Source organism: Anguilla rostrata, chromosome 14 (assembly GCF_018555375.3).
Source record: "Anguilla rostrata isolate EN2019 chromosome 14, ASM1855537v3, whole genome shotgun sequence".
NCBI lineage: Eukaryota > Metazoa > Chordata > Actinopteri > Anguilliformes > Anguillidae > Anguilla > Anguilla rostrata.
Genome location: NC_057946.1, coordinates 35228000 through 35252402, shown reverse-complemented (window position 1 = coordinate 35252402; position 24403 = coordinate 35228000). Strand labels below are relative to the sequence as shown.

The 24403-nt window shown below is 50.7% G+C and overlaps 1 protein-coding gene across 2 annotated transcripts in view; it reads left to right on the top strand.

Moving 5' to 3' along the window:
- The window catches only part of tnksa (tankyrase, TRF1-interacting ankyrin-related ADP-ribose polymerase a), a 135951-nt gene that overhangs the window by 61106 nt on the left and 50442 nt on the right, over window positions 1-24403 (top strand). For both annotated transcript variants that reach the window (XM_064308740.1, XM_064308739.1), the window contains exons 4-5: window positions 12877-12913; window positions 16717-16792. In XM_064308740.1, the coding sequence (XP_064164810.1) occupies window positions 12877-12913; window positions 16717-16792 (113 nt within the window). The remainder of the gene's footprint in view (window positions 1-12876; window positions 12914-16716; window positions 16793-24403) is intronic.

Genomic DNA, 24403 nt, shown 5'->3' with positions numbered 1-24403 from the left:
CGCCCCGTCCCTGGTGCTGGAGCCGGGTCGGTTTTCTGGAGCTGTTGGGGGGGTCCTCGCTGCTCCAGCGCAGCTAGCGTAGCGTCGCGCGGAGGCCCGCTACGCGCCGGCCCGCGCTCCGCAGCCAGGAAGCGCCCGGAGGAGAAACAGACTGAGAGGGACCGGAGTAATTACAGCCTCTAATCGAAGCACTTTCCCCTAATTAAAACACCGCCATCTCCACTCACTTCTTTTTTTTTTTTATTTTGAACGGAGCGTATCTTTTTTCTTTTTTTTTTCTTTTTGATTTGACAGTCATTAATTTATCCCGCAGAAGCAATTACCGAACCAGACAAAGCGCTACGCCTGCGTCTCTCCCTCCTGGTGCTGCGCTCGGTTTCCTACACGCCGCCGTCCTCTCCTCTCCTCTCCGGAGCTCTTACTCGGCCCTTTCTCAGAGACGTGCTAATTCGCCTCTGACGCCTCGCCCGGCGTGAAGTGGGATAAAGCCCTCGCTGCCGGGAAGGCGTGGTCTCTTCCGTGCGCCCGCGTCTCGGGGACATCGGCCAGCGGAAGCCTCCGGAACGCGGTCTGGCGGGTGGGTACCGCACGCCCCTCTCTCTTCCCCGCGCCGCCCCGTCAGCGCTGCTCCAGGCCTGGCAGCCGTCGGCGAGCCCGGTGACAAACGGGTCCTTAGCGGCGGCCTCAGGGGTCCCCGGCTTTTAGAGCGCGGCGCAAAATCGCTCCAGTCAGGTGAGGAATCCGTCTTTCCTGTCTCGCTCGCTCTTGCCACGCCGCTGCGAGAGAGAGAGAGAGAACTCCTCTATGGCTTTTACGCGACCCGCCTGATCTGTCTGGCTGAGCCCCTTTCACCAGCCTGTGGCTGAAATACAGACTCCTCCTTCAGTACCGAGCTAGCCTATTAAAAACTACGCTGGATTTCATTGGGCCAGTATTAGGGACGCTGCGTTCCGTCCACTTCTGTTCGTCAACACGAGGGTCAAGCGGTCTCATGACTGCACTTAAGGTACATTAGTCACTCTAAATGATTAATTTTTCACTGTATCCACGCCTGGTTTGTCCAGGCTAATGAAGTCGCAGTTGAGTAAATGTTAAACAATCTTGGCAAGTTAACGTCTGAGCAGAGCCTGAACTTAGCCCTCAGGAAGCCCGGCCTCTTTACCCCTTGCTAGGTTTCCTCATTTGGCTTCACCGGTGGCACGGGCCTGGCCTCTGGCTTCAGCCTCTCTACTAAAGAGTCAGTCGATTGCAGCAAACGACTCCGTGAGGAATGCTCAGGGTGCAGTGGCTCATTTTCGTCCTCCGGCGTGTTTCTATGCAGTTAAAGAGGGTGTTCTCCTAGGCCAGGACCCAAACCTGCTCATAACCAACAGCAGATGGGCTCCTCCTACATTGTTCCCCATAACAGAGCTCGCTGGAGCAGGTTCAGATTAAGGCTCATCGTTTCTCTTGTCCGTGTGTGTGTACTCACACACACACAAGCACACGCACGTATATGCACGTGTACACACACACAGGGATACACACATGCATGTACACACATGTGCACTCACTTATACATACGGGCACGCACACACGTATACACACACATACATGTATGCACACGCGCGCACACACACACACACGTGTACACACACATACATGCTTGCACATGCACACACTGTCACACACCACATGAGCACACACACACTCACACATGTGTACACACACATACATGCGTGCACATGCGCGCACTGTCACACACCACATGAGCACTCACACACACACACGTGTACACACACATCCATGCCTGCACATGCGCACACACTGTCACACACGAGCACACACACGCACTCACACACGGCAGCCAGCTGATGTTTTTCAGCTCTCTGACGGAAGAGAAAGTGATTTATCTTCCCCGGCTATCTGCTGGCCTTGGTCACTATTATCATCCGGCTGTAATTGGCTGGTTTTACACATGGCTGATCGGCAGCCTTGCCCGTCACTGCCGCGTCGGGGAGACCCAGAGAGCGGGAGCTGAACCTAATAAGCTGGCTTGCTGTCTCCCGATCGGGCGCGGGGAATCGGCAGTACGGACGGTTGCTTTGTGAGTGCCTGTCTGCATGCAGCTATGCTACGGCTTGGTGAAGTGCCCTGGGAAATTAAGAAGATTGGCGGTACGACCGCCACCCTTCTCTTTGACCTTTCTAAATTTTCCCATAAATCCACAGAACTCCTGGCCAATGTCGGCTCCCCCTTGGCGATTTCTGTGACTTGCGCCCTTTTGAGGGAGTTTTTATCTGGCGTGATCGGTCCTTGCAGCCCTCGAGGACAATGTGAAGTGATCTGAAAGGCTTTTTAAGGGGAGATGGGATGCTCAGATGCTGTTCTCCTTATGGGGGGAAAAAGACACACTCAGAATCCTGTCTGTTTGTGAGCAAGGAAGGCCTTGACATTTACGCTTTTAAAAGTGCTCACCCTTCACTGAAAATCAGATGAAGTAATCAGTCATCGCAGTAAATGAAATGGTAGCGCTGTGATTGATGGACTGTTTGTAGGGTAAACCTGAGGTGAACCTGCGGCGGCTGAGTTCTGAGTCCCGGCGTCTGTCGCGTGGTGCAGAACGGACTTCTCCTCATCGCCTCGGTAACTCGTAAACTCCTCAGACGAGCTCAAAGCCAAATTCCTCTCCCAGCAGCACTCTCCGTGTTCCTTGGACGTGATTCTTGGAGCGTTCCGGAAGTTTCCCCGGCACACGTCCTGGCTTTGGAGACTTCAGGAACTCCTGGCAAGGTCATCAGCTTGCAGCCTTCAATCCTAGCAAGCAGTTCTGCTTAGCGATGACACGTACCTGGCTACTGAACCCAGGGAAAGAGTTGGATCGTTATAGCACAGGTGTGTTGTAACATGCACATATAGACAGAGAATGTTTGGATCGAATCAGAGACATAAAATCCAGAAAACATGTCTCACATTAAAAAATGATAAAATAAAAAAATTTAACTCACCCGATTGGGCAAGCTTGGAAAATAATTTAGTAGCCCAGTTTCGCAGTGCACTAATCCCAGGCAGTCAGGCATGCGTGAAAGTTTGAGGCCTGTGTTTTTTCTCATTTTCTATTTTCATTTTCATGGGCGGCACTGAGGTTTGTTAGCGTCTCTGGGGGTCGTTATCCACTGCTTGCTGTAACTGACTTCTGAGGCGGTCGGTTCGGCTGGAGCGAGTTACTGCATTACATTACATTACATTACAGATAAGTCGTTCTTATCCAGAGCGACTTACACAACTTTTTTTTTTTTTACATAGCATTTTACATTGTATCCATTTATACAGCTGGATATATACTGAAGCAATGTAGGTTAGTACTTGCTCAAGGTACACGCGTGTCCTTACCGGAATCGAACTCGACTTCGGTTACAAGTCTGTTCCTACCCACTGTGCTACTGCGGTTTCCCAGCTGTTAGAGCCGTTCCCCTGCCCCTGGCTTCATGCTGCGAAGATCTTCACTTCTTTTCTTACAGGCCAGCAGTGAGCAGCCAGGAAAACTAGCTTATCAGATTTGGTCCCTCCTGCTGTCAGGCTAATACAATATTTCCCTCTTTGTTCTGACATCACTAATAATTCACTGCGTGTAACAGGGGCTCTGCTCCAACAGCGGACTGCAGCCAGTGTGCATGAATGTATACGTGTGTGTGTGTGCTTACGCAGCCTGTATGGCCAAAATCACACTGGTCTGGGGTCACTTTGAGTTATTGCCATCATCACTCTAAATCAGACATACTGTAGTTCATTTTTGAAAACAATATTAGAATATCTTAAACGGAAGCTGACTCAAAATAAACAACAAAGTATTCAAGTCGTATTCATGTGTTTATTTATTTATACATTTTTTGTTGTACCGATTAAATTATCTGGTTCAAATTTGAGACATTTTATTAATGAGGCTTTGGCTTTGCAAACTTGCATGTTTTGTTTGTTTTAAAAAAAAATTTTTTTTAACCTTTTCAGATGCAGATTTTCTTTAATCAGTTGCAGTACAATGCAACAATACTTACAATGTTCAATGACAAAGATTTAATTTCTACAGTTCATATTGCAGGCTAATGTTTTGACTTAATGTCAACAACAGAATGAGAAGAAACAACAACAAAATGAGCATTTCCTTCACAGAAAAAGCAGGCCAGAATTTCAGTGGCTGTGTAGAATAAGCTGATTACAAATGCCCCTGTATGAAAATTTTCATCATAACAGAACATTCACAGCTTTCTTCATAAACTCTTCTCGAAATAAACTAGCGTTTTTACAGCAGCCATAGTAGCGACACACCTGCTGCTTTTGCTGCTAAGCGCTACAGGTAATCATGGGCTTACGGTTGAACGTTTGGTTATCATGAAGCACCCTTGAGAGGCAAGGTGAGGGTCAGAGGGTCCACTGCGTATGCGTCAGGTCTGTGGATTACCTGTTGCCATGGGCGGCGGAGGCAGTGTGGGTCCGGAGAGGGAGGGCCAGCCTTGCTCTGGGAGCCCAGGCGGCACACCCTTTGGCAGGAGACCAGGTGGCTGTTGAGGCTATTTAAGAAGGGCTTGTTTAATTAGTAGGCTTTCTGGTTGTGCATTAACACTGGCAGCCATGCACACGCACACACAGGCACAGACTGCGTGTGGGGCTGCAGGTTTGTGTCTTGGATGAAGCTCTTTGCCCTTCAGGGAAGCGCTTTCAGTGTCGCCAGATTTGATTGACACTTTGTAGCCCATTCAAAGCCAAAATCCTAGCCAATCCACTGAAAACCAGCTGAGTACAGATTTGCTCAAGTACAACTGTGTACCTGCTTAATGATATACATTGGTCTGTCATCACAAAACAAGTAACCACTGGCATGATTATGATACCTTGAGATACTATTTCAGAGATAAGTTTTTTTTATTTTATTTTTTACTTTTCTTGTAAACAAAAGAATTTAATACATATAAGATTATCCCATAAAATCTCTCAATCTCTCAGGAATATTGTTTTGACCAAATATTAACAATTATTAGCCCGACTAGCGCTGAGGAAGACCTGGCAGCACTGAGCACTTAGCCCGACTAGCGCTGAGGAAGACCTGGCAGCACTGAGCACTTAGCCCGACTAGCGCTGAGGAAGACCTGGCAGCACTGAGCACTTAGCCCGACTAGTGCTGAGGAAGACCTGGCAGCACTGAGCACTTAGCCTGACTAGCATTGAGGAAGACCTGGCAGCGCTGAGCACTTAGCCCGACTACTGAGAGACTGGAGCAAGACTCTGTGCTAGCACTGAGCACTTAGCCCGACTAGTGCTGAGGAAGACCTGGCAGCGCTGAGCACTTAGCCCGACTATGCAGCCTGAGGAGAAGACCTAGGCAGCACTGAGCACTTAGCCCGACTAGTGCTGAGGAAGACCTGGCAGCACTGAGCACTTAGCCCGACTAGCACTGAGGAAGACCTGGCAGCGCTGAGCACTTAGCCCGACTAGTGCTGAGGAAGACCTGGCAGCACTGAGCACTTAGCCCGACTAGTGCTGAGGAAGACCTGGCAGCACTGAGCACTTAGCCCGACTAGTGCTGAGGAAGACCTGGCAGCACTGAGCACTTAGCCCGACTAGCGCTGAGGAAGACCTGGCAGCACTGAGCACTTAGCCCGACTAGCGCTGAGGAAGACCTGGCAGCACTGAGCACTTAGCCCGACTAGTGCTGAGGAAGACCTGGCAGCACTGAGCACTTACCGATTAGTGCTGAGGAAGACCTGGCAGCGCTGAGCACTTAGCCCGACTAGTGCTGAGGAAGACCTGGCAGCACTGAGCACTTAGCCTGACTAGCATTGAGGAAGACCTGGCAGCGCTGAGCACTTAGCCCGACTAGCATTGAGGAAGACCTGGCAGCACTGAGCACTTAGCCCGACTAGTGCTGAGGAAGACCTGGCAGCACTGAGCACTTAGCCCGACTAGCGCTGAGGAAGACTTCAGCTGTTTGAACGTGCGCTGTGTAAAACAGTGGCCTGGCACAGTGCCCTCGATACGGGCACGCCTGGGGCGAACGCATAATGCAAAACACACGAGTGTATTTGCAGAAAACGCGGAAACGTCGTGCAGTAAATCTCACATCGCAGCCGGTGCAGGCAGTGCTGCCTCACAGACGATGATGAATCCTAACGGGTCGGCTCTGTCGCTGTCTGCTGATCCGTTTCGGGATTTCGCTCCAGCCTCTGCTCTTAGTGCTTAGCTAATTCATTAGACTTGATCTACAGCTACTGACTGCTCGTGTGTCCTTGATGAGATGCATTTACTGTGGTCTGATATAGGAGTCAACCAGTAGCATGTATAGCGTAGTAAAATATGACACCAAAGTAATGGGCACACCGGCTCTCCAGGTCTGGAGTTGTACCGATTTAGATCGATAAAGTGAAAGTTTTTCTGGATGTTAAATTTAATTTGGGAGCACTAAGCTATATGAAGAATATTTTCCAAGTTAATTGAATTAAATTCAGTTGCTCATTTTTAGACTAAGTATCTCTGGAGCTCATAATATTTTACTTTATCACTTGAATATTTACTCCTGATTAATCAGCAGAAATCACATCCCCGATTTAACTGAGTTTGGTATTTTTTTATACCGCTTGCCTTGTTCCAGTGCTGGGTTTTAGAGTTCATTCCCATATAATGCATTGACTGCATATTCTCCCTCAGCCCCACACTTAAAAAGGGTTATAGATCCTCTTGGGTAAGGCGTGGGCTACTCTGAGCCTTTTAAACTTCTGACCTTTTTCTTTTTTTGCAGGCCAACCCTCTGAATACACTTTAAAATAGTTTAAAGTCGAATTCCTTCTGTGGTTTTCCTTCGCGTGGACACAGACGTTGCATTGATGTTGTGCTCAGCTTCATTAGAACATAATCGTAGCTTTCAGTAGCGAGTCATATCAGCTTGTGTGGCACTGTCTCCTTAGCATGCAGTAGCAGCTTGTATTTCCTTTTGTTAGCAAGCAGTGGCAGCTTGTGCTTCGGTTTGTTAGTACACGGTGTTACGTCTGCTGAATTTTGTTAGCTCGTAGTGTAAGCTTGTCCTTCATTTTGTTGGTACATATGCAGTGGGGGTATTTGGCGGTTCTGAAGCCGTTTAATGTCTCGGCGCCTGAATGTGAGCTCATATCATCTGCTGTGCAGTCGTAGTGGCAATATTTATCTGTTTGGCAACCGTGACAAATATCAGCCCACCTTACCCGTGCTGACATGTAATTAGGAACACCATTTAGCAGTTTATTTTAAACCTTTTGTTTTAATGAGGCGTTTGTTTTTGCCACTTCTGTATCTCTTCAGTGCCTGGTTGTCCTGCTGTGGAGCGCAGCTCTGTTGCTGTATATTCTGTAATGCTGCTCATTGTGAGTGTGTAAGTAGCGCAGCGCAGTGCTGTTCTGTTAGCGCTCTACTGTGTAAGCGCAGTTCGCCGTCGCTCTCTGGAGCTCCCTGTGAGCGCGCTCACACCTGCAGAGAGAGCCTGAGCTGCGTTTGCTTATTTTCCTGAAGGAGCCTCCTGAGCGGGAACGTGCGGGTCGTGCTGATCCTTCCGCCCCTCGCATGGCAGCCTTCCCGGCCTTCCCGGCCTCTTCGCCGTCTTCGCCACGGCCGCGGGACGCAGCAGAGCTCTCGAGCCGAGCCGCCTCGCCCCTGCAACACAAGAGCCCTTTCAAAAGGATGCGTGTTTACTCTGCCCAAACTACTGCAGTGGGGTTTGCAAGTCATTAAGCCTGTTCAAAACAACAAAGCAGCGATTCTCCCTTAGACCACCTGTTGTTAGTTGAGGGTAATGCAGCCTCAGTTGTCAGGCCCATAATTGTATTGGTTATGTGAGCGTGACCAGGTTGACCGTCGTGTGAACTAAGTTCTTGCACCACATTTTGGTACTAGCCCATTTCAATTGAGATTCAGTGCTATATGATGACAGCATTTAAAAAATCAGTGCTCTCCCTTAGCACTAATTGAAAAAGGTAGAAATTTCACATGTATTGTTGGATGAGCGCATATGAATCTTATTTACTAGTCTGTCAGAGACAATCTGCACTGTCCTGTATAAAACCTAAGTCCTGATTTAACTTTCTGAGCTAAAGGGACTGTTACTGTCTGACTGACTGACTGACTGATCTTCAGAAGATCATCAGACCCTGCACACCAGCCCAGCCCCTCCATTATGCTGTGTCTGGGTGCCTGGCCCCTCGGTCTGCCTTCACTTCCGTGTCGCGTTTCCCGTCTGATCTGGCTCCCCTGATCTGGCTTCCTGGAGGTGGAATGAGCTTCCCACGGTCAGGAGAGCAGAAACCCTGCCCATCTCAGACTGAACACCCACTTCTTCAGACTGCAGAAAGGCTACAGTTATGTCTGATAATGGTTCCAAATGAGCTTTTGCCTTATCAGAGAGCGTTGTGGTGCAGGCTAGCCTATACTGGAGAAAATGCTCTGTGATTTTAGAAGAGCAATGTCCTAAACTTATCAAAGTTTGTGATATTGTCCTGTATTTCCTGAAAAGTTCAAAAAAGTAACATTCAACAACCAATTGGAAGTTAAACGGGAAACCGTCAATCATTGGGACGGACCTGCATATCAGTTCAATTTTTACATGAAAATGGAAAAGTTTGAGTCAGTGGGATAGGTAACTGAGTTCAGGCCTGTTTGCAATGTTTATTCTGAAATAAGAAAAAGAAGGCTCATTTCCATCAGCGGTGAATGGCTTAAATGAAACAACCCCTATAAATATTAATAGTAAAAAAATTGGCCCCTTTTTATGTGTCTGATTGATGGTTTTCTGCAAATGGAAATGTTTTTTTCTCAAAAGAATAAATCTTGACAACTCAATTATATTTCCTTCTCTCTGTTGTAGATAAGGCTGGCATTGCTACCCTTCTCTGCTGAAAGCCTCTGCCTGTGTTAGCTCCTGAACGCGTGATAATGCTAAAGCTTACCTTCTACTGCAGTGCCAGACTATTCCTGTCGCTCCGGAAGTTAGCAGAACGTTGTGTCCAGAGCCCGTTTTCTCATGCTGTAGCGCTCAGCGTGGCATGGGTCGCTGGAATCCGTCAATCAGCCTATCGGCTCCCACGGCAACACTTCCTTCCCAGCCAATGCCGAATCCTGGACATCCATTAATCAGATTCCGGTCTTTCAGCCTTCACAGGAAGTTAGGATTAACCCAGCAGCGGCTCGAGTGCGCTGCAGCTACGCTTTGTTCCAGGTGGCGGATGGACATAAGGAAATGGCGGAAATGAACGCGCTGCTGGAGTCAGCTGTACAATCCACACTCCCCCCTCCGCCCAGGTCAGCTGTGGACAACCCACACACCTCAGCAGTCAGCTGTTTTTCTTTTGCAGTTTCTGTTTTCTTTTGTTATGTGCGGAGGCCGTGATGCAGTCACGCAATGTTGCAGAATGAAGAATGATAAATTGTTCCAGCGATGTGCTTTAACGAGGCCAGGGCCAGCCCCGCCGCCGCACGGGCTGTATATCTCCCTGCTGTGAGCCTGGCAAAAGCCATGGCGTTCAGAGTCATAAACCCGCCCACTTCTCAGGACAGAGCTAATATTTTCAGAGCAGTCGCATGAGCTCAGCGAAGGTGGGTCTGAGGTGGTCCAGGCGTAAGCTCTGAGACGGAGGGAAGTGTTCGAGCGGTGAGTGGAGGCCTGGGTCGGATCTGTCCCTCTCTCATGAGCTGCTGTCTGAGAATCCGATCAGTGTCTAAGCTGCTGCTATTTCCAGGAATAAAAGTTTTTGTTCGGTGTGAGCTGCCAACCTTCAGAGCCATCCGCCAGCTGCGGCTGTTATCTGCGAGGTCATTATCTCCACTCTTCATTCGGCAGTTCAAGATGAGCCGGACCTGCTCGACCAGCCTGGGTCTCGTTATGCAAATAGTCATTCAGGGCCATATTTACTGAGGGTTTGCTGGGCTTTTATAGACGCTAACGAGACCGATAGCACTTTTTCCACTTGTGTTTTTCCCCGTTACTTATTTTTTGATACTTATGCCAGCAAAGCCTATTTTAATTAGAATTTGAGCGAGACGGGGGGGGTGGGCCTGGAGGAAGAGGCACGGTGAGAGAGGGCTTGGAAGGGATCTGTTAGGGGCCTGCCATATTTCTGTGTTGCACAGCTGAGATTGATGGTAGCTGTTTACCGCCACACCCCACCCATCCTTTTACTTTCCCTGTATTCACAGGACCGTAGAGCCCTGTCACTCATCTCTCTCCCTCTCTCTGTATCTCTGTAACTACAGTAACACAGGCGGGGCTCTGTGCAGTACTGTAACACAGGCAGTTAGAATGGCAGGGCTCTGTGCAGTACTGTAACACAGGCAGTTAGAATGGCAGTGCTCTGTGCAGTACTGTAACACAGGCAGTTAGAATGGCAGGGCTCTGTGCAGTACTGTAACACAGGCAGTTAGAATGGCAGGGCTCTGTGCAGTACTGTAACACAGGCAGTTAGAATGGCAGGCTGTGCAGTACTGTAACACAGGCAGTTAGAATGGCAGGGCTCTGCACAGTACTGTAACACAGGCAGTTAGAATGGCAGGGCTCTGTGCAGTACTGTAACACAGGCAGTTAGAATGGCAGTGCTCTGTGCAGTGCTGTAACACAGGAAGTTAGAATGGCAGGCTGTGCAGTACTGTAACACAGGCAGTTAGAATGGCGGGGCTCTGTGCAGTACTGTAACACAGGCAGTTAGAATGGCAGTGCTCTGTGCAGTACTGTAACACAGGCAGTTAGAATGGCAGGCTGTGCAGTACTGTAACACAGGCAGTTAGAATGGCAGTGCTCTGTGCAGTCCTGTAACACAGGCAGTTAGAATGGCAGGCTGTGCAGTACTGTAACACAGGCAGTTAGAATGGCAGGGCTCTGTGCAGTACTGTAACACAGGCAGCTAGAATGACAGGGCTCTGTGCAGTACTGTAACACAGGCAGTTAGAATGGCAGGCTGTGCAGTACTGTAACACAGGCAGTTAGAATGGCAGGCTGTGCAGTACTGTAACACAGGCAGTTAGAATGGCAGGCTGTGCAGTGCTGTAATGCTCTGTGCAGTGCAGTTAGAATGGCAGGGCTCTGTGCAGTACTGTAACACAGGCAGTTAGAATGGCAGGCTGTGCAGTACTGTAACACAGGCAGTTAGAATGGCAGGGCTCTGTGCAGTGCAGTTAGAATGGCAGGCTGTGCAGTGCTGTAATGCTCTGTGCAGTGCTGAGGTGTGGGGAGTAGCTGTAGCGTTGACGCTGACTGAGAGCTGGTCCGTGTTGATGGGCTTCTTGTTAACGGCCTCTGAGGCAGTGATCACTCAGGCCAGCCCATCTGTTGTCCTGTCCCTGTCAGTAACAGCGCTGGACGGCAGGGGAAGCTTCTCCCGGGTCGATCGGACACCTTATGAGCAGCGCCGTCCTGGGACTGCGGGGGCTCGGCTGGCCGTGGGTCAGGCGCTCGCTCCGCTGGCCGGGGACCCCCCTCCCGTTTGGGACTGAGACGCAGCGCACCTCTCCCCCGGTCTGACCGCTGTGAGAGGTGACGGGCATCGGGGAGCCGCTCGCCGGCGGCTCATTTTTCCTGATTACTCGGGGAAATACAGCTCTGATTACCGCTGAACGCTTTCTCCTGCTGCTGGGAGTCGGAGAGCGCAGGAGCTCTGGCAGCGGCTGCGGTTGTGACATGCCCAATTCCCCCCTGCCTCCGGTTGAGGTGTTTTGTGAGGAATCGGTCGTATCATTGGTCTGTCGGTGCGTGTCGCTCGTGGAGACGCCGGGTCGCCAGGGTTACGGTTTAGCCAGAGACCCCCGTGCGTGAAGCCCACCCTGTTAGAAGCTCTGGCAGCTTGTCAGCAAACCCCCCTTTATTTTGATATTTTTGTCATCCGCACGCGGCTCCTGAATGATGCCATCGGCCTGGTCTGTACCCCCCCAATCCCCCCCGTCCCCCATGCCACATCTACCCAGAGCTTTAGGATGTCCCTCCCCCCTTTTGTGCTCCGGTCCTTTCATCAACAGAGGGAGTGGGAGAGAGAGAGAGAGAGAGAGCGAGAGGAAGGGAGGGGAGGACAGTGACAGGGACAGGGAGAGGGAGAGAGCGTATGCAGGGGGGTGGGGCTTGGGCTGTGATGGGGGCTCATCCCTGGTTTTGTGCTGTTTGTGTCTGGCAGTCTGGGAGGCAGGCTGGCTAGGAGGGGGAGGGGAGAGCCAGGCTCCTGTTTATTATTTATTTAATCCGCTTCTGTTATCACGGCAATCGCTCCTCCCATGCAAACATAAAATAAAGAAAGAAAGAAGGGGGTGAGGCGCTGTGATTGGCTGCCTGGGTGAGGGGGGAAGAGGAAGGCTATCAGTGCTGCGATTGGCTGTCTGGGTGAGAGGGGGGGCGAAGGGGAGGCTATCAGCACTGTGATTGGCTGACTGAATGAGGGGAGGAGAGAGGGGAGGGTGCCGGTGCCGTGGTTGGCTCTCTGGGTGAGGGGGGAGAGCCGTTTTAATTTGAGGACCCGACGCAAATCTGCATCAATTTGCCAGCCGTCTCCACGACAGCAGAGATGCTGCAGACACTGACGGCCCCACGTCACTCTTACATCACCCGAAGGGGTGTGCGCTAAGCAACGAGGGGGAGGAGAGAGAGAGAGAGGGAGAGGGAGCGGGGGAGAGAGAAAGAGAGAGAGAGAGGGAGCAGGCAGGCTCCTTTGCCAGGCGCGCAGTGTTCCCGTGTTTGTGTTTGTGTGTGAGTGTGTGTGAGTGTGTGTGTGTGTACGCGTGCACGCGGGAGCTGAAGCCCTGCTGAATGTAGCGCCGCAGCTCTGGCATCCTGGTCCGGCTCCCGCTGCTGCTGCGTGCGCCTCGCCCTGCCCGCCTCTGACACCATGATTTTCTGCAACCACCTAGGTGAATACAAGAAGGACGAACTCCTGGAAGCAGCGAGGTGAGTAGCGACCGCATGCCTCCTCCCCCCTGCTCCTCCTCTCCTCTCCTCCTCCTCCTCCTCCCCTCTCTCTCCTCCTCCCCTCTCTGTGGTCCCCCCGCTTAAGGCACACAGGTGCTGTGGCGTGTGGAGCTGCCGGGGGCTGGCTGAAGGGACGCTCTGTGCTCTGAGCGCGTGCGAGCGCTAAAGGGTGCCGCTAGCGTCCCTGAACCCAGCCGCTCCGTGGAGGAGGGAGAGGAGGCCCGCGGAGGGCCCGCGCCATGCAGGCCCCGCGTAGGCCCCGCGTAGGCCCCGCGTAGGCCCCGCGTCGGCTCCGCGTCGGCGGACTGGACCGACTGCTCAGGTGGAATCTCTCCCATTCAGAGTTTAGATGCTCCGTTGAGGCAAACAAAATGTGTTTCCTCTGAGAAGACACGGTTGTGTCGTAACACGAATAAGGGGGTTGCCATTCCTGGATAAGATGTGTTCTTACTGCAGGTAAAGCGGTTATAGTTTCTAGATAAGATATCATACGGTTAATGAAAGGATTATGCTTTCTGGAACAGATACGCTTGTATCATATTGCTAATAAAGAGCTTGCGGTTTCTGAATAAGACCCTCTCGTATCGCTAATGAAGAGCTTGCGGCTTCTGGATCGGACTCGATCGTATCGTGTTGCTAATGATGGGGTTGTGGCTCCTGGATAAGACTCACTTGTGTGGCTAAGAAAGAAATGGCTGTTTCTGGATGAGGTTTGATATTATTAGATCACTAATAAAGGGATTGTGGTCTCTGGAAGTGGCATTGTGGACCTCCCTCCAGAAGCAAACGGATGTTCTGAAAGAAAGCAGTTTTGAGAAGGCCTCTGTGGGGCTCAGAGGTTGGTGGAGTTCAGTGCTCCTGTCCACGTCCTCTGCTCTCTCTGTACAGTTAGGCTGAATGGAACAAAGCCCGATCTCGGGTCAGATCATGGACAAAACTACATTTTCTGGAGGAAGGCGTTCGGAAACTCACGTTCATGTCATGACTACAACAGCAAGACAAGACAAGACAAGAAAGACTTCATTAAATAAATCCCTGAATGACTACAGAGTCCACATGAAAATGAGCTCACAGATTAAATGAGCATCTTACCTCATATCCTGCTCTATAAGTGTGGCAGCCTCCCTCTTTCTGCCTTATGACTTTTTGATATAGACCAGTTCTAAGGATTTGTTGGTCATTTCCATCACATGAAGGCCATTGGGGGGAGCCAGTCACTGGGGATGACACAGGGTTACGAGATTCAGCCATACCTCCCCCCTCTGGCCAGATCACGCAGTGCAGCCGCTCCTGGCAGCTACAGCTAGCCCAGGTATGAGGCTGGGGAAACGGGGATGAAGGAGTCCTTCAGACACAGCTCTGCGTGTTTCAGACCTCACCTTGATGCCTCCTCACATCCAGCCTTTTTCTTTTATCTGGGGGGGTGAGTGAAGGGGGGCATTATGCACTTGAAAATCCAGAAAGCACACCCACGTGATCAGTGGGTTGAGTAACTCTTATTGGCTGAGTGGGAAGTCTTTGGCTTTATTGGGGCCAGTGATTTATGGTGAGTGCCGCCTAGCTCTTAAACCAGCGTCTCTCAGAAGCGGTACCGCCGGAAGGACAGGGAGCAGAAGGACAGTGTGGCGTCCCCGGACCCGTGCGCGCCTGCGCGCACACGCTCTCACCGGCCCCTCCCCGCCCCCCCACACCGTCTATCTCCTCGCTTCCACCGATGAAGAGGGAGGAAGCATGGGAAAAGGCATGAGGAAGAGCGATGGGCCGGAGTCTCCGAGCGCGTCTGGCTTTAATCCCGCGGTCTCCCGTACGGCCCGCGCATGCCAGTGAACGGGCACCTGGCACGTCCCCGCACACCGCTCCTGCTCTGCCCCTGTCACCTTCCTTGGCCTCCTGTTCTGTTTTGGTGGAGCTGAGTGGCAGGGCATTGCATGCAGTGCAAACGGCACACCCGGTAATGCAGTGAGGTTGCAGTGAAAGTGGCAGTAAGCTCTTTAAGGCAGTGGCAGTGTAGAGGAGTCTGTCCTGCCTCTGGTAAGCAGCGTCTGGCGTTACCACGGGGCAGACAGTAGTGCATCCCCGGACGTTAATGCAGGCTGTTCAGGCTAAAGCTCTGGTCCGCCTGGTACGCACGCTGTGCTTTGCAGTTACCTCAAAGGGTAACCTACTTGGTTAATGCATTAGAAAATGTGCAGTCGGTCCGAACATAATCGCTCCTCTGTTCATGCAGTGATTCACCTGGACCTCCCCCACCCCTCCTCCCTCCTGTCACTCTCTGCTTCGTTCTGTTTTAGTCTGATGTGCGTGTGTTTGTGCAGTGTAAACTGTGTCCTCTCTGGTTAGTGTGTGTGTGTGTGTATTGTAAAGTGTGTCCCCTCTGGTTAATGCAGTGTGTTCAGTGTAAAGTCTGTCCCCTCTGGTTAATGCAGTGTGTTCAGTGTAAAGTGTATCCTCTGGTTAATGCAGTGAGTTCAGTGTAAAGTCTGTCCTCTCTGGTTAATGCAGTGAGTTCAGTGTAAAGTATATCCTCTGATTAATGCAGTGAGTTCAGTGTAAAGTATATCCTCTGGTTAATGCAGTGTGTTCAGTGTAAAGTCTGTCCCCTCTGGTTAATGCAGTGTGTTCAGTGTAAAGTGTATCCTCTGGTTAATGCAGTGAGTTCAGTGTAAAGTATATCCTCTCTGGTTAATGCAGTGAGTTCAGTGTAAAGTATATCCTCTGGTTAATGCAGTGAGTTCAGTGTAAACTGTGTCCCCTCTGGTTAATGCAGTGAGTTCAGTGTAAAGTATATCCTCTCTAGTTAATGCAGTGTGTTCAGTGTAAAGTCTGTCCCCTCTGGTTAATGCAGTGTGTTCAGTGTAAAGTATATCCTCTCTAGTTAATGCAGTGTGTTCAGTGTAAAGTCTGTCCCCTCTGGTTAATGCAGTGTGTTCAGTATAAAGTATATCCTCTCTGGTTAATGCAGTGAGTTCAGTGTAAAGTATATCCTCTGGTTAATGCAGTGAGTTCAGTGTAAAGTCTGTCCCCTCTGGTTAATGCAGTGAGTTCAGTGTAAAGTCTATCCCCTCTGGTTAATGCAGTGAGTTCAGTGTAAAGTCTGTCCCCTCTGGTTAATGCAGTGAGTTCAGTGTAAAGTTCATGTCCTCTCTGGTTAATGCAGTGAGTTGAGTGTAAAGTATATCCTCTCTGGTTAATGCAGTGAGTTGAGTGTAAAGTATATCCTCTGGTTAATGCAGTGAGTTCAGTGTAAAGTATATCCTCTGATTAATGCAGTGAGTTCAGTGTAAAGTGTGTCCCTCTGGTTAATGCAGTGAGTTCAGTGTAAAGTCTGTCCCCTCTGGTTAATGCAGTGAGTTCAGTGTAAAGTCTGTCCCCTCTGGTTAATGCAGTGAGTTCAGTGTAAAGTCTGTCCCCTCTGGTTAATGCAGTGAGTTCAGTGTAAAGTGTATCCTCTCTGGTTAATGCAGTGAGTTCAGTGTAAAGTATATCCTCTGGTTAATGCAGTGTGTTCAGTGTAAAGTATATCCTCTGGTTAATGCAGTGTGTTCAGTGTAAAGTGTGTCCCCTCTGGTTAATGCAGTGAGTTCAGTGTAAAGTCTGTCCCCTCTGGTTAATGCAGTGAGTTCAGTGTAAAGTCTGTCCTCTCTGGTTAATGCAGTGAGTTCAGTGTAAAGTTTATCCTCTGGTTAATGCAGTGAGTTCAGTGTAAAGTATATCCTCTGGTTAATGCAGTGAGTTCTGTGTAAAGTGTCTCCTGTGCTTTATGAGATACTGTTTTGCCGCAGGAGTGGGAATGAAGAGAAGCTCATGGCCCTGCTTACCCCGTTAAATGTCAACTGCCATGCCAGCGACGGCCGCAAGGTAAGCCCCGCCCCCGCCGCGCCCGCTCCCGCAGTCCAGCCGGCCTTTTCATCCGTTTCACCCCCCCGCTAACACACAGCCCCGTGCTCCTTCTGCGGCCCGCGGCCCACCACGTGTCCCGAAATGACCGTGCAGGAAAACATACCGCAGCTGTGGAGTCTCTGAATGGGGCTGACCTCAGCACCGAATCCTGAAAAAAAACCACCTTTGACCTCTGCTCGGAGTCATGCCAGCCTAACTGCACACCGTTTTCCCTGTTTTACTGTCTACGGGCAGTTAGAGTTCACACTGTCACGCAGGGGCATAACACTGACTGCAGATCATTAATACAGGATTGATGGATGTTTAATAAGTAAACCCTGCACTGTACTCAGTCCTGAACGCTTTAAGGTGAGTTGTAGCTTCCCAGTGTAGACATTTGTATAGTGAATGTTCTGAAGTGTTGCCCCAGGGAAGGGAAATGGTGAGGTTAGAAGTGCTGCATTGTTCCAGTCAAGAAAATCTGAGGATTTCGGAGGTAGGAGTGGCAGGTTTACATGGTGGAGAGATGTCATCCTGCTCAGGCGTTTCAGAGACTTCTCAGGCTTTTTTACCATGCAGAAATAACAGAACACAACAGGGCAGGAGCAGTCCCAGCCCCTCTGATGGGACGGGGCAGGTTTGAGGAGCAGTTTGAGCTCCTCTGATGGGACAGGGCAGGTTTGAGGAGCAGTCCCAGCCCCTCTGATGGGACAGGCAGGTTTGAGGAGCAGTCCCAGTACCTCTAATGGGACAGGGCAGGTTTGAGGGGCAGTTTGAGCTCCTCTGATGGGACAGGGCAGGTTTGAGGAGCAGTCCCAGTACCTCTAATGGGACAGGGCAGGTTTGAGGGGCAGTTTGAGCTCCTCTGATGGGACAGGGCAGGTTTGAGGAGCAGTTTGAGCTCCTCTGATGGGACAGGGCAGGTTTGAGGAGCAGTTTGAGCTCCTCTGATGGGACAGGGCAGGTTTGAGGGGCAGTTTGAGCTCCTCTGATGGGACAGGGCAGGTTTGAGGAGCAGTTTGAGCTCCTCTGATGGGACAGGGCAGGTTTGAGGAGCAGTTTGAGCTCCTCTGATGGGACAGGGCAGGTTTGAGGAGCAGTTTGAGCTCCTCTGATGGGACAGGGCAGGTTTGAGGAGCAGTTTGAGCTCCTCTGATGGGACAGGGCAGGTTTGAGGAGCTGTTTGAGCTCCTCTGATGGGACCGGGCAGGTTTGAGGAGCAGTTTGAGCTCCTCTGATGGGACAGGGCAGGTTTGAGGAGCAGTCCCAGCCCCTTTGATGGGACAGAGTAGGTTTGAGGGGCAGTTTGAGCTCCTCTGATGGGACAGGGCAGGTTTGAGGAGCAGTTTGAGCTCCTCTCATGGGACTGGGCTAAGTGGAGGACCAGGACTGGGATTTGTGTGATGTAATTCTCACCAGGGAGAGTCGTGCTTTTTTCCCCCTTCTTTTCTTTTTTTTTCATCACTGTCATATCTGCCATCTGGGAAACTAAGAAAGTGGGTGTCTGTGTTAGTTTACTGCCACATACTTTCTGCATTTTAAGTACACTTTTGAAACCTGGCTATAGTGTCTCATAAGTAAAGACCTGCTAAATTCCTTAATGGAGATACTTACTTCTCTGTGAGATGGGGTTTTAAGGAAGTGTCTCACTGTTAAAAGTGAGATCCTGTTGTAGTGAAGGACCAGCGCTCTGTTAGCCCGGGAGCCCGGCTGAGCGTGCGTATCCAGCGCTGCCCTGTATGAGCGCTGAGGGGGCGAGCGCATTTTACAGCCCTGCTACGGGTCCTCTCCCAAATCCCAGGATTTATGACCGTGGTTTCCCGAACTCGCCCGCCTCTGCAGAGCGCTGTCCCGCCCAGGCCCTTTCTCCTGCCGCCATCAGAGCCCAAAAAGGCCTTTATATCTGCAGCCCGGCTCACTGGGGGCCAGACCAGCGGCGTCTCATCCGTACCTGACCATGCGCTGTGGTTTTCAGTGATCAGGGAAATATTCCTGATTATTATTTCCCCTGATTAATGAGGAAATATTTATTTTTTTAGACCCTAAAAGTCAGAAGCAGTGAGACTTGAGCACGTCATGAGCACACACACATCAAGAGCTTTTACACTCTGGACTGCTGGTGGCAGGAGAGTATATTTCCTGATTTTGGCTGCCTCCCAGTGAATGAGCCTGGTCCTTTATTTCCCACACACTGAGAAAAACAAGCAAATCACTGTGTGCTGCTGCCTCTCGCATCCAGTTAAACCACTGCTGCTCTCGAACGTTCTGCTGTCCTCACTTGCTTCTGACTAAAACACTACTGCTCTCTAACATCCCGCCATTGCCTCTCGCTTCTGACTAAAACACTACTGCTCTCTAACATCCCGCCATTGCCTCTCGCTTCTGACTAAAACACTACTGCTCTCTAAAATCCCTCCATTGCCTCTTGCTTCTGACTAAAACACTACTGCTCTCTAACATCCTGCCATTGCCTCTTGCTTCTGACTAAAACACTACTGCTCTCTAACATCCCGCCATTGCCTCTTGCTTCTGACTAAAACACTACTGCTCTCTAAAATCCCTCCATTGCCTCTTGCTTCTGACTAAAACACTACTGCTCTCTAAAATCCCTCCATTGCCTCTTGCTTCTGACTAAAACACTGCTGCTCTCTAACATCCCGCCATTGCCTCTTGCTTCTGACTGAAACACTGCTTCGGTAAAAGTGTCCCTCAGCACTGTCCCCCTGCAGTAAAGTAGCCCGGTGGCAGCACATTTATCTGACGTTTAGGGGCCGTGGGGGGGGACGGTCGGCCAGAACGAGGACACGAACAGGGCGACGCAGCGCGGCGTCACGGATAGACCTGCGATTATTTACCGTGCTCGTCTGCAGCGGTCAGTCTAACCAAGGCCACGTCGGCCCGGTGATATAACGGCACTCTGCCCGCTCGGGGGGGGGAGGGGCGCTCCGGGAAGCTTTCCCGTCTCTTCAGAACGAGGCGGGGGCTGCCCAAACTGACACACTATTGCTTCGGAGCCGCTCACTCCGCCAGCATTTTCCAGAGCCATCTTTTTTTTTTCCCTCCCCCAAAGAGATTTATGGGCTCAAACTGAGCACAGCGCTCTTTGTTTAGAGAGAAGGAGGGGGGGGGGGGGGAGCGAGGGGGCGTTTCTCCGGTGTTACTGTGGCTCAGCTGAGCGAGCGTGTCACTCCCCCCCTCTTGCTCCCTGTGGGTTTGGGGAGGTTTAGCCAGAGGGGGGAGGCGCTGTGCTGTGCTGCACCCTTCCCCCCCTGAGCTTTGGTTATGTCAGAACGCGGGGCCAGGTTCGCTCCCGCAGGCCGGGCAGCAGCGCCCTCTCTGACGGAACGCGAGAACTCCTGCGCTCTCCGCAGTTCCACTGAACGCGGAAATGCCGTCACGACAGCGCTGCGCTTAACGCCCTGGTCGTTAGTGCGCTGGCGATGACAGGCCAGTAGATGGCCTCCGGTTAGCTGCGGCTTTTCTGCCTTCTCAGCTGTCCATGGCTGCTCTGTCCCTGTGACCCCCCCCCACACCGCTGCTCTGTCCCTGTGACCCCCCCCCACACCGCTGCTCTGTCCCTGTGACCCCCCCCCCACACCTGCTGCTCTGTCCCTGTGACCCCCCACACCGCTGCTCTGTCCCTGTGACCCCCCCACACCGCTGCTCTGTCCCTGTGACCCCCCACACCGCTGCTCTGTCCCTGTGACCCCCCCCACACCACTGCTGTTTCCCTGTAACCCCCCCACACCGCTGCTCTGTCCCTGTGACCCCCCCCCACACCCTTTAAAAAGAATGACATTTCAGCCTGCCTCTCATCTTTCCAGTCAAATCTTTGCGTTTTTGTGTGGAATGTGTAACCCAAATTTAGCATTGCAAAATCAGTTATTTACAAGCGTCCGAGGAAATGCATATGAAGGTTTCTTGGCTCCCTCTAAAATAGCTTGATGCACAAACTGCAGCTGAATGACTACTTTCATAAGCAACTCATGCCTTTAATGGAGATGAATTAAAGGGACGAGTTTCCCAATTTTGCATAAAGGCCAGCCTCCCTTCTATAGAAGCACAGGAGTACATCTCTGTACAAGTCATACCCAAAATTTCTGCTACGTCTGAAGGTCTTGTACGAGTGTAGCATTAATGTATACATTGCATACAGTGTATTTGTTGGGTCAGGTACGTATCCGGAGAAGACAGAACAAGCAGCGCTAGTGTTTGGCCTTACGGCAGAGTGTTCTTTCCTGCTACCAGCTGTCACAGAGCACAACGGCTCTTAATGTGTGTGCTTATGGTATAGCAGAGTCCTCTGTCCCTGGCTGAGGTATGTAGGGTGTGTTAATCAGTATTTCCTGATTAAAATCAGACGCCTGAGGACGGAGCGGGTCTCTGTTTCCCCCTCTCTGTGCCCCGGGTTATGGCCCGGTCCACGCGCCCGTCCCAGGAACAGAAGGGTGCTCCTGGAGCAGCAGTCTGAGTGCCAGCAGGGCACCCCTGGGCTCAGGACAGGCCGTAATCTGCTGTTAGTGTGGAAGAGCACTCTGACCCCCGCCTGCTGTCTGACTCTTAGCATGAACCCAGGCCTCCAGGCCGAGGAGTCTGGGAGCCCATGTTGCATGTTAATACTTCCATGATCATTTTAATGGCCATCTGGTGTGAATGGCCGTCTGGTGTGAATACCGATGTGGTGTAAATGCTGATCTGGTGTTAATATTGATGTAGTGTATCTGGTGTTAATATTGATGTAGTGTAACTGGTGTTAATATTGATGTAGTGTATCTGGTGTTAATGGCAATCTGGTGTGAATACCGATGTGGTGTGAATGCTGATCTGGTGTTAATATTGATGTAGTGTATCTGGTGTTAATGTTGATGTAGTGTATCTGGTGTTAATGGCAATCTGGTGTGAATACCGATGTGGTGTAAATGCTGATCTGGTGTTAATATTGATGTAGTGTATCTGGTGTTAATATTGATGTAGTGTATCTGGTGTTAATGGCCATCTGGTGTGAATACCGATGTGGTGTAAATGCTGATCTGGTGTTAATATTGATGTAGTGTATCTGGTGTTAATATTGATGTAGTGTATCTGGTGTTAATGGCAATCTGGTGTGAATACCGATGTGGTGTAAATGCTGATCTGGTGTTAATATTGATGTAGTGTATCTGGTGTTAATATTGATGTAGTGTATCTGGTGTTAATGGCAATCTGGTGTGAATACTGATGTGGTGTAAATGCTGATCTGGTGTTAATATTGATGTAGTGTATCTGGTGTTAATATTGATGTAGTGTATCTGGTGTTAATGGCAATCTGGTGTGAATACCGATGTGGTGTAAATGCTGATCTGGTGTTAATATTGATGTAGTGTATCTGGTGTTAATATTGATGTAGTGTATCTGGTGTGAATGGCCATCTGGTGTGAATACCGATGTGGTGTAAATGCTGATCTGGTGTTAATATTGATGTAGTGTATCTGGTGTTAATGGCAATCTGGTGTAAATGCCAATCTTGTGTTTATGGCAATCTGATGTAAATGCTGATCTGGTGTCAGTGCCAGACTCGTGTCCAATCCCTCTCTAACCCTATCCAGACCTGTGCTAACCCCGTCCAGACCCAGACTAACCCCGTCCAGACCTAGACTAACCCCGTCCAGACCTAGACTAACCCTGTCCAAACCCACGCTAACCCTGTCCAAACTCGTGCTAACTCTGTCCAGACCCACGCTAACCCTATCCAGACCCATGCTGACCCTGTCCAGACCTGCTCTAACCCTGTCCAGACCTGTGCTAACCCCGTCCAGACCCAGACTAACCCCGTCCAGACCTAGACTAACCCTGTCCAAACCCACGCTAACCCTGTCCAAACCCATGCTAACTCTGTCCAGACCCACGCTAACCCTGTCCAGACCCATGCTGACCCTGTCCAGACCTGCTCTAACCCTGTCCAGACCCGTGCTGACCCTGTCCAGACCTGCTCTAACCCTGTCCAGACCCGTGCTAACCTGCTCCTAGCTCTCTCTTCCTGCTCTTGCGCATGTAGCAGCATGTGTGCTATTCCAGCAGCTCATCCCGCTATAGTAACTCACTCCCGCCACCAGCCGGCAGTGAACTTGCCCAGCCGATACAGTGCCCACCCCCCTGCTACTCCCAAGAAATCATTTACAAGTGGAGCCCTTGCCTTTATCATCTCCCATTTTTTCCATCCCACATTAAACATTTGAGCTTACGGGTGCGTTCTTCTGTGTGTAACACAGTCCTGTAGCATCCTCAGAATGCACTGCCTTTTGACTGCTGCCGTTTCTCTCTTTTAGTTCCGTTTAAACATCAGAACGGTTTGCAAGATCCTGATCGCAGCTGCGTGCATTTGCATATCCTCCCCTAGTTTCCTAATGGCTTTAATTTGAGAGCTTGTTTTATTAGACGCCCTTTCCTTTAAAATGGACTCAGTGCGTCAGCGCGAGGAGCGTTTGCAGAATAAGAAGGGTTCATGTGTTAGCATTCAGACGCTCTCCTTACGCGACGTGAATGCCAAGGACGCTCCCGAAAGGCTATGTTACTCCATCATCGGTGAATGAAAGCAGGAGAACAGGGACGTGCAATCAGTCTTTTTGTTTGGTCTTGTATCTCGGTCAGAACTCCTGTTGTTTGACCAAAGGACAGATATAAGTGGTGTATAATATGTTGTACATTTGCTTCCTTTTCTCTCTCTCTCTCTTTTCTCTGTCTGATGTCTCTCTCTCTCCCCCTCTCCCACTCTCTCTCTCCCTCCCCCTCTCTCTTTCTCTCTCCCTGCCCCCTCTCTCTCTGTGTTCTCTCTCTCTTTTCTCTGCCTCTGCTCTCTCTCCCTCTCCCACTCTGCTGTTGCTGCTCTTTTCTTCTCTCTCTCTGTCCCTCTCCCCCTCTCTCTCTCTCTCTCTCTCCCCCCCTCTCTCTCTCTCTCTCTCTCTCTCTCTCTCTCTCTCCCTCTCTCCCTCCCCCCCCTCCCTCTCTCTCTCTGATCTGTAAATGCAGCGTATAGCAGTGTGTTCAGGCTCGTGTAAAGCTGCAGGTGCTGTAGATAATGTGCAGATTACTCTGTGTCCTGTAGCTGGCCCTGTGCTGTGATAGAGCCTCACCTTCCAGGCTGGTGCCCGTCTGGCCTGTCGAATATGTCTCTCTCTCCGTTCCCTGAGCCAGCCCTGAGAGAGCCTGAGCGGTGTCTGAGCTGGCCTGGCCCTGGCCTGGCCCTAGCCTGGCCCTGGCCTGGCCCTGGCCTGGCCCTAGCCTGGCCCGTGGCTGCTTCATTAGCAGCTGTTCCCTGGCGGAGAGGCCTGAGTTTCTTCAGATCGTGGTTCTGAGACTCCCCTGGAAACAACCCGTTTCTGTAAAACAAAGACTCTTGTAAAATTACTACAGAAATACCTCCGTGTGCCCGTTTAAAAAAGGGATTGCTCTCGTGGCTTCTGCAGTCTTCAGAGTGCAGTCATTGGTAATGCGTTTGCTTTGTTTTTAAAACCAATTGCCAGCTTTGCCACAGAAAATATAACTGTCCTATTACTGAGTTCAAGTTTGCCAAGACTCTTAAAATGGTGGGAAAGTGGCTGCTGGGTGGCTCAT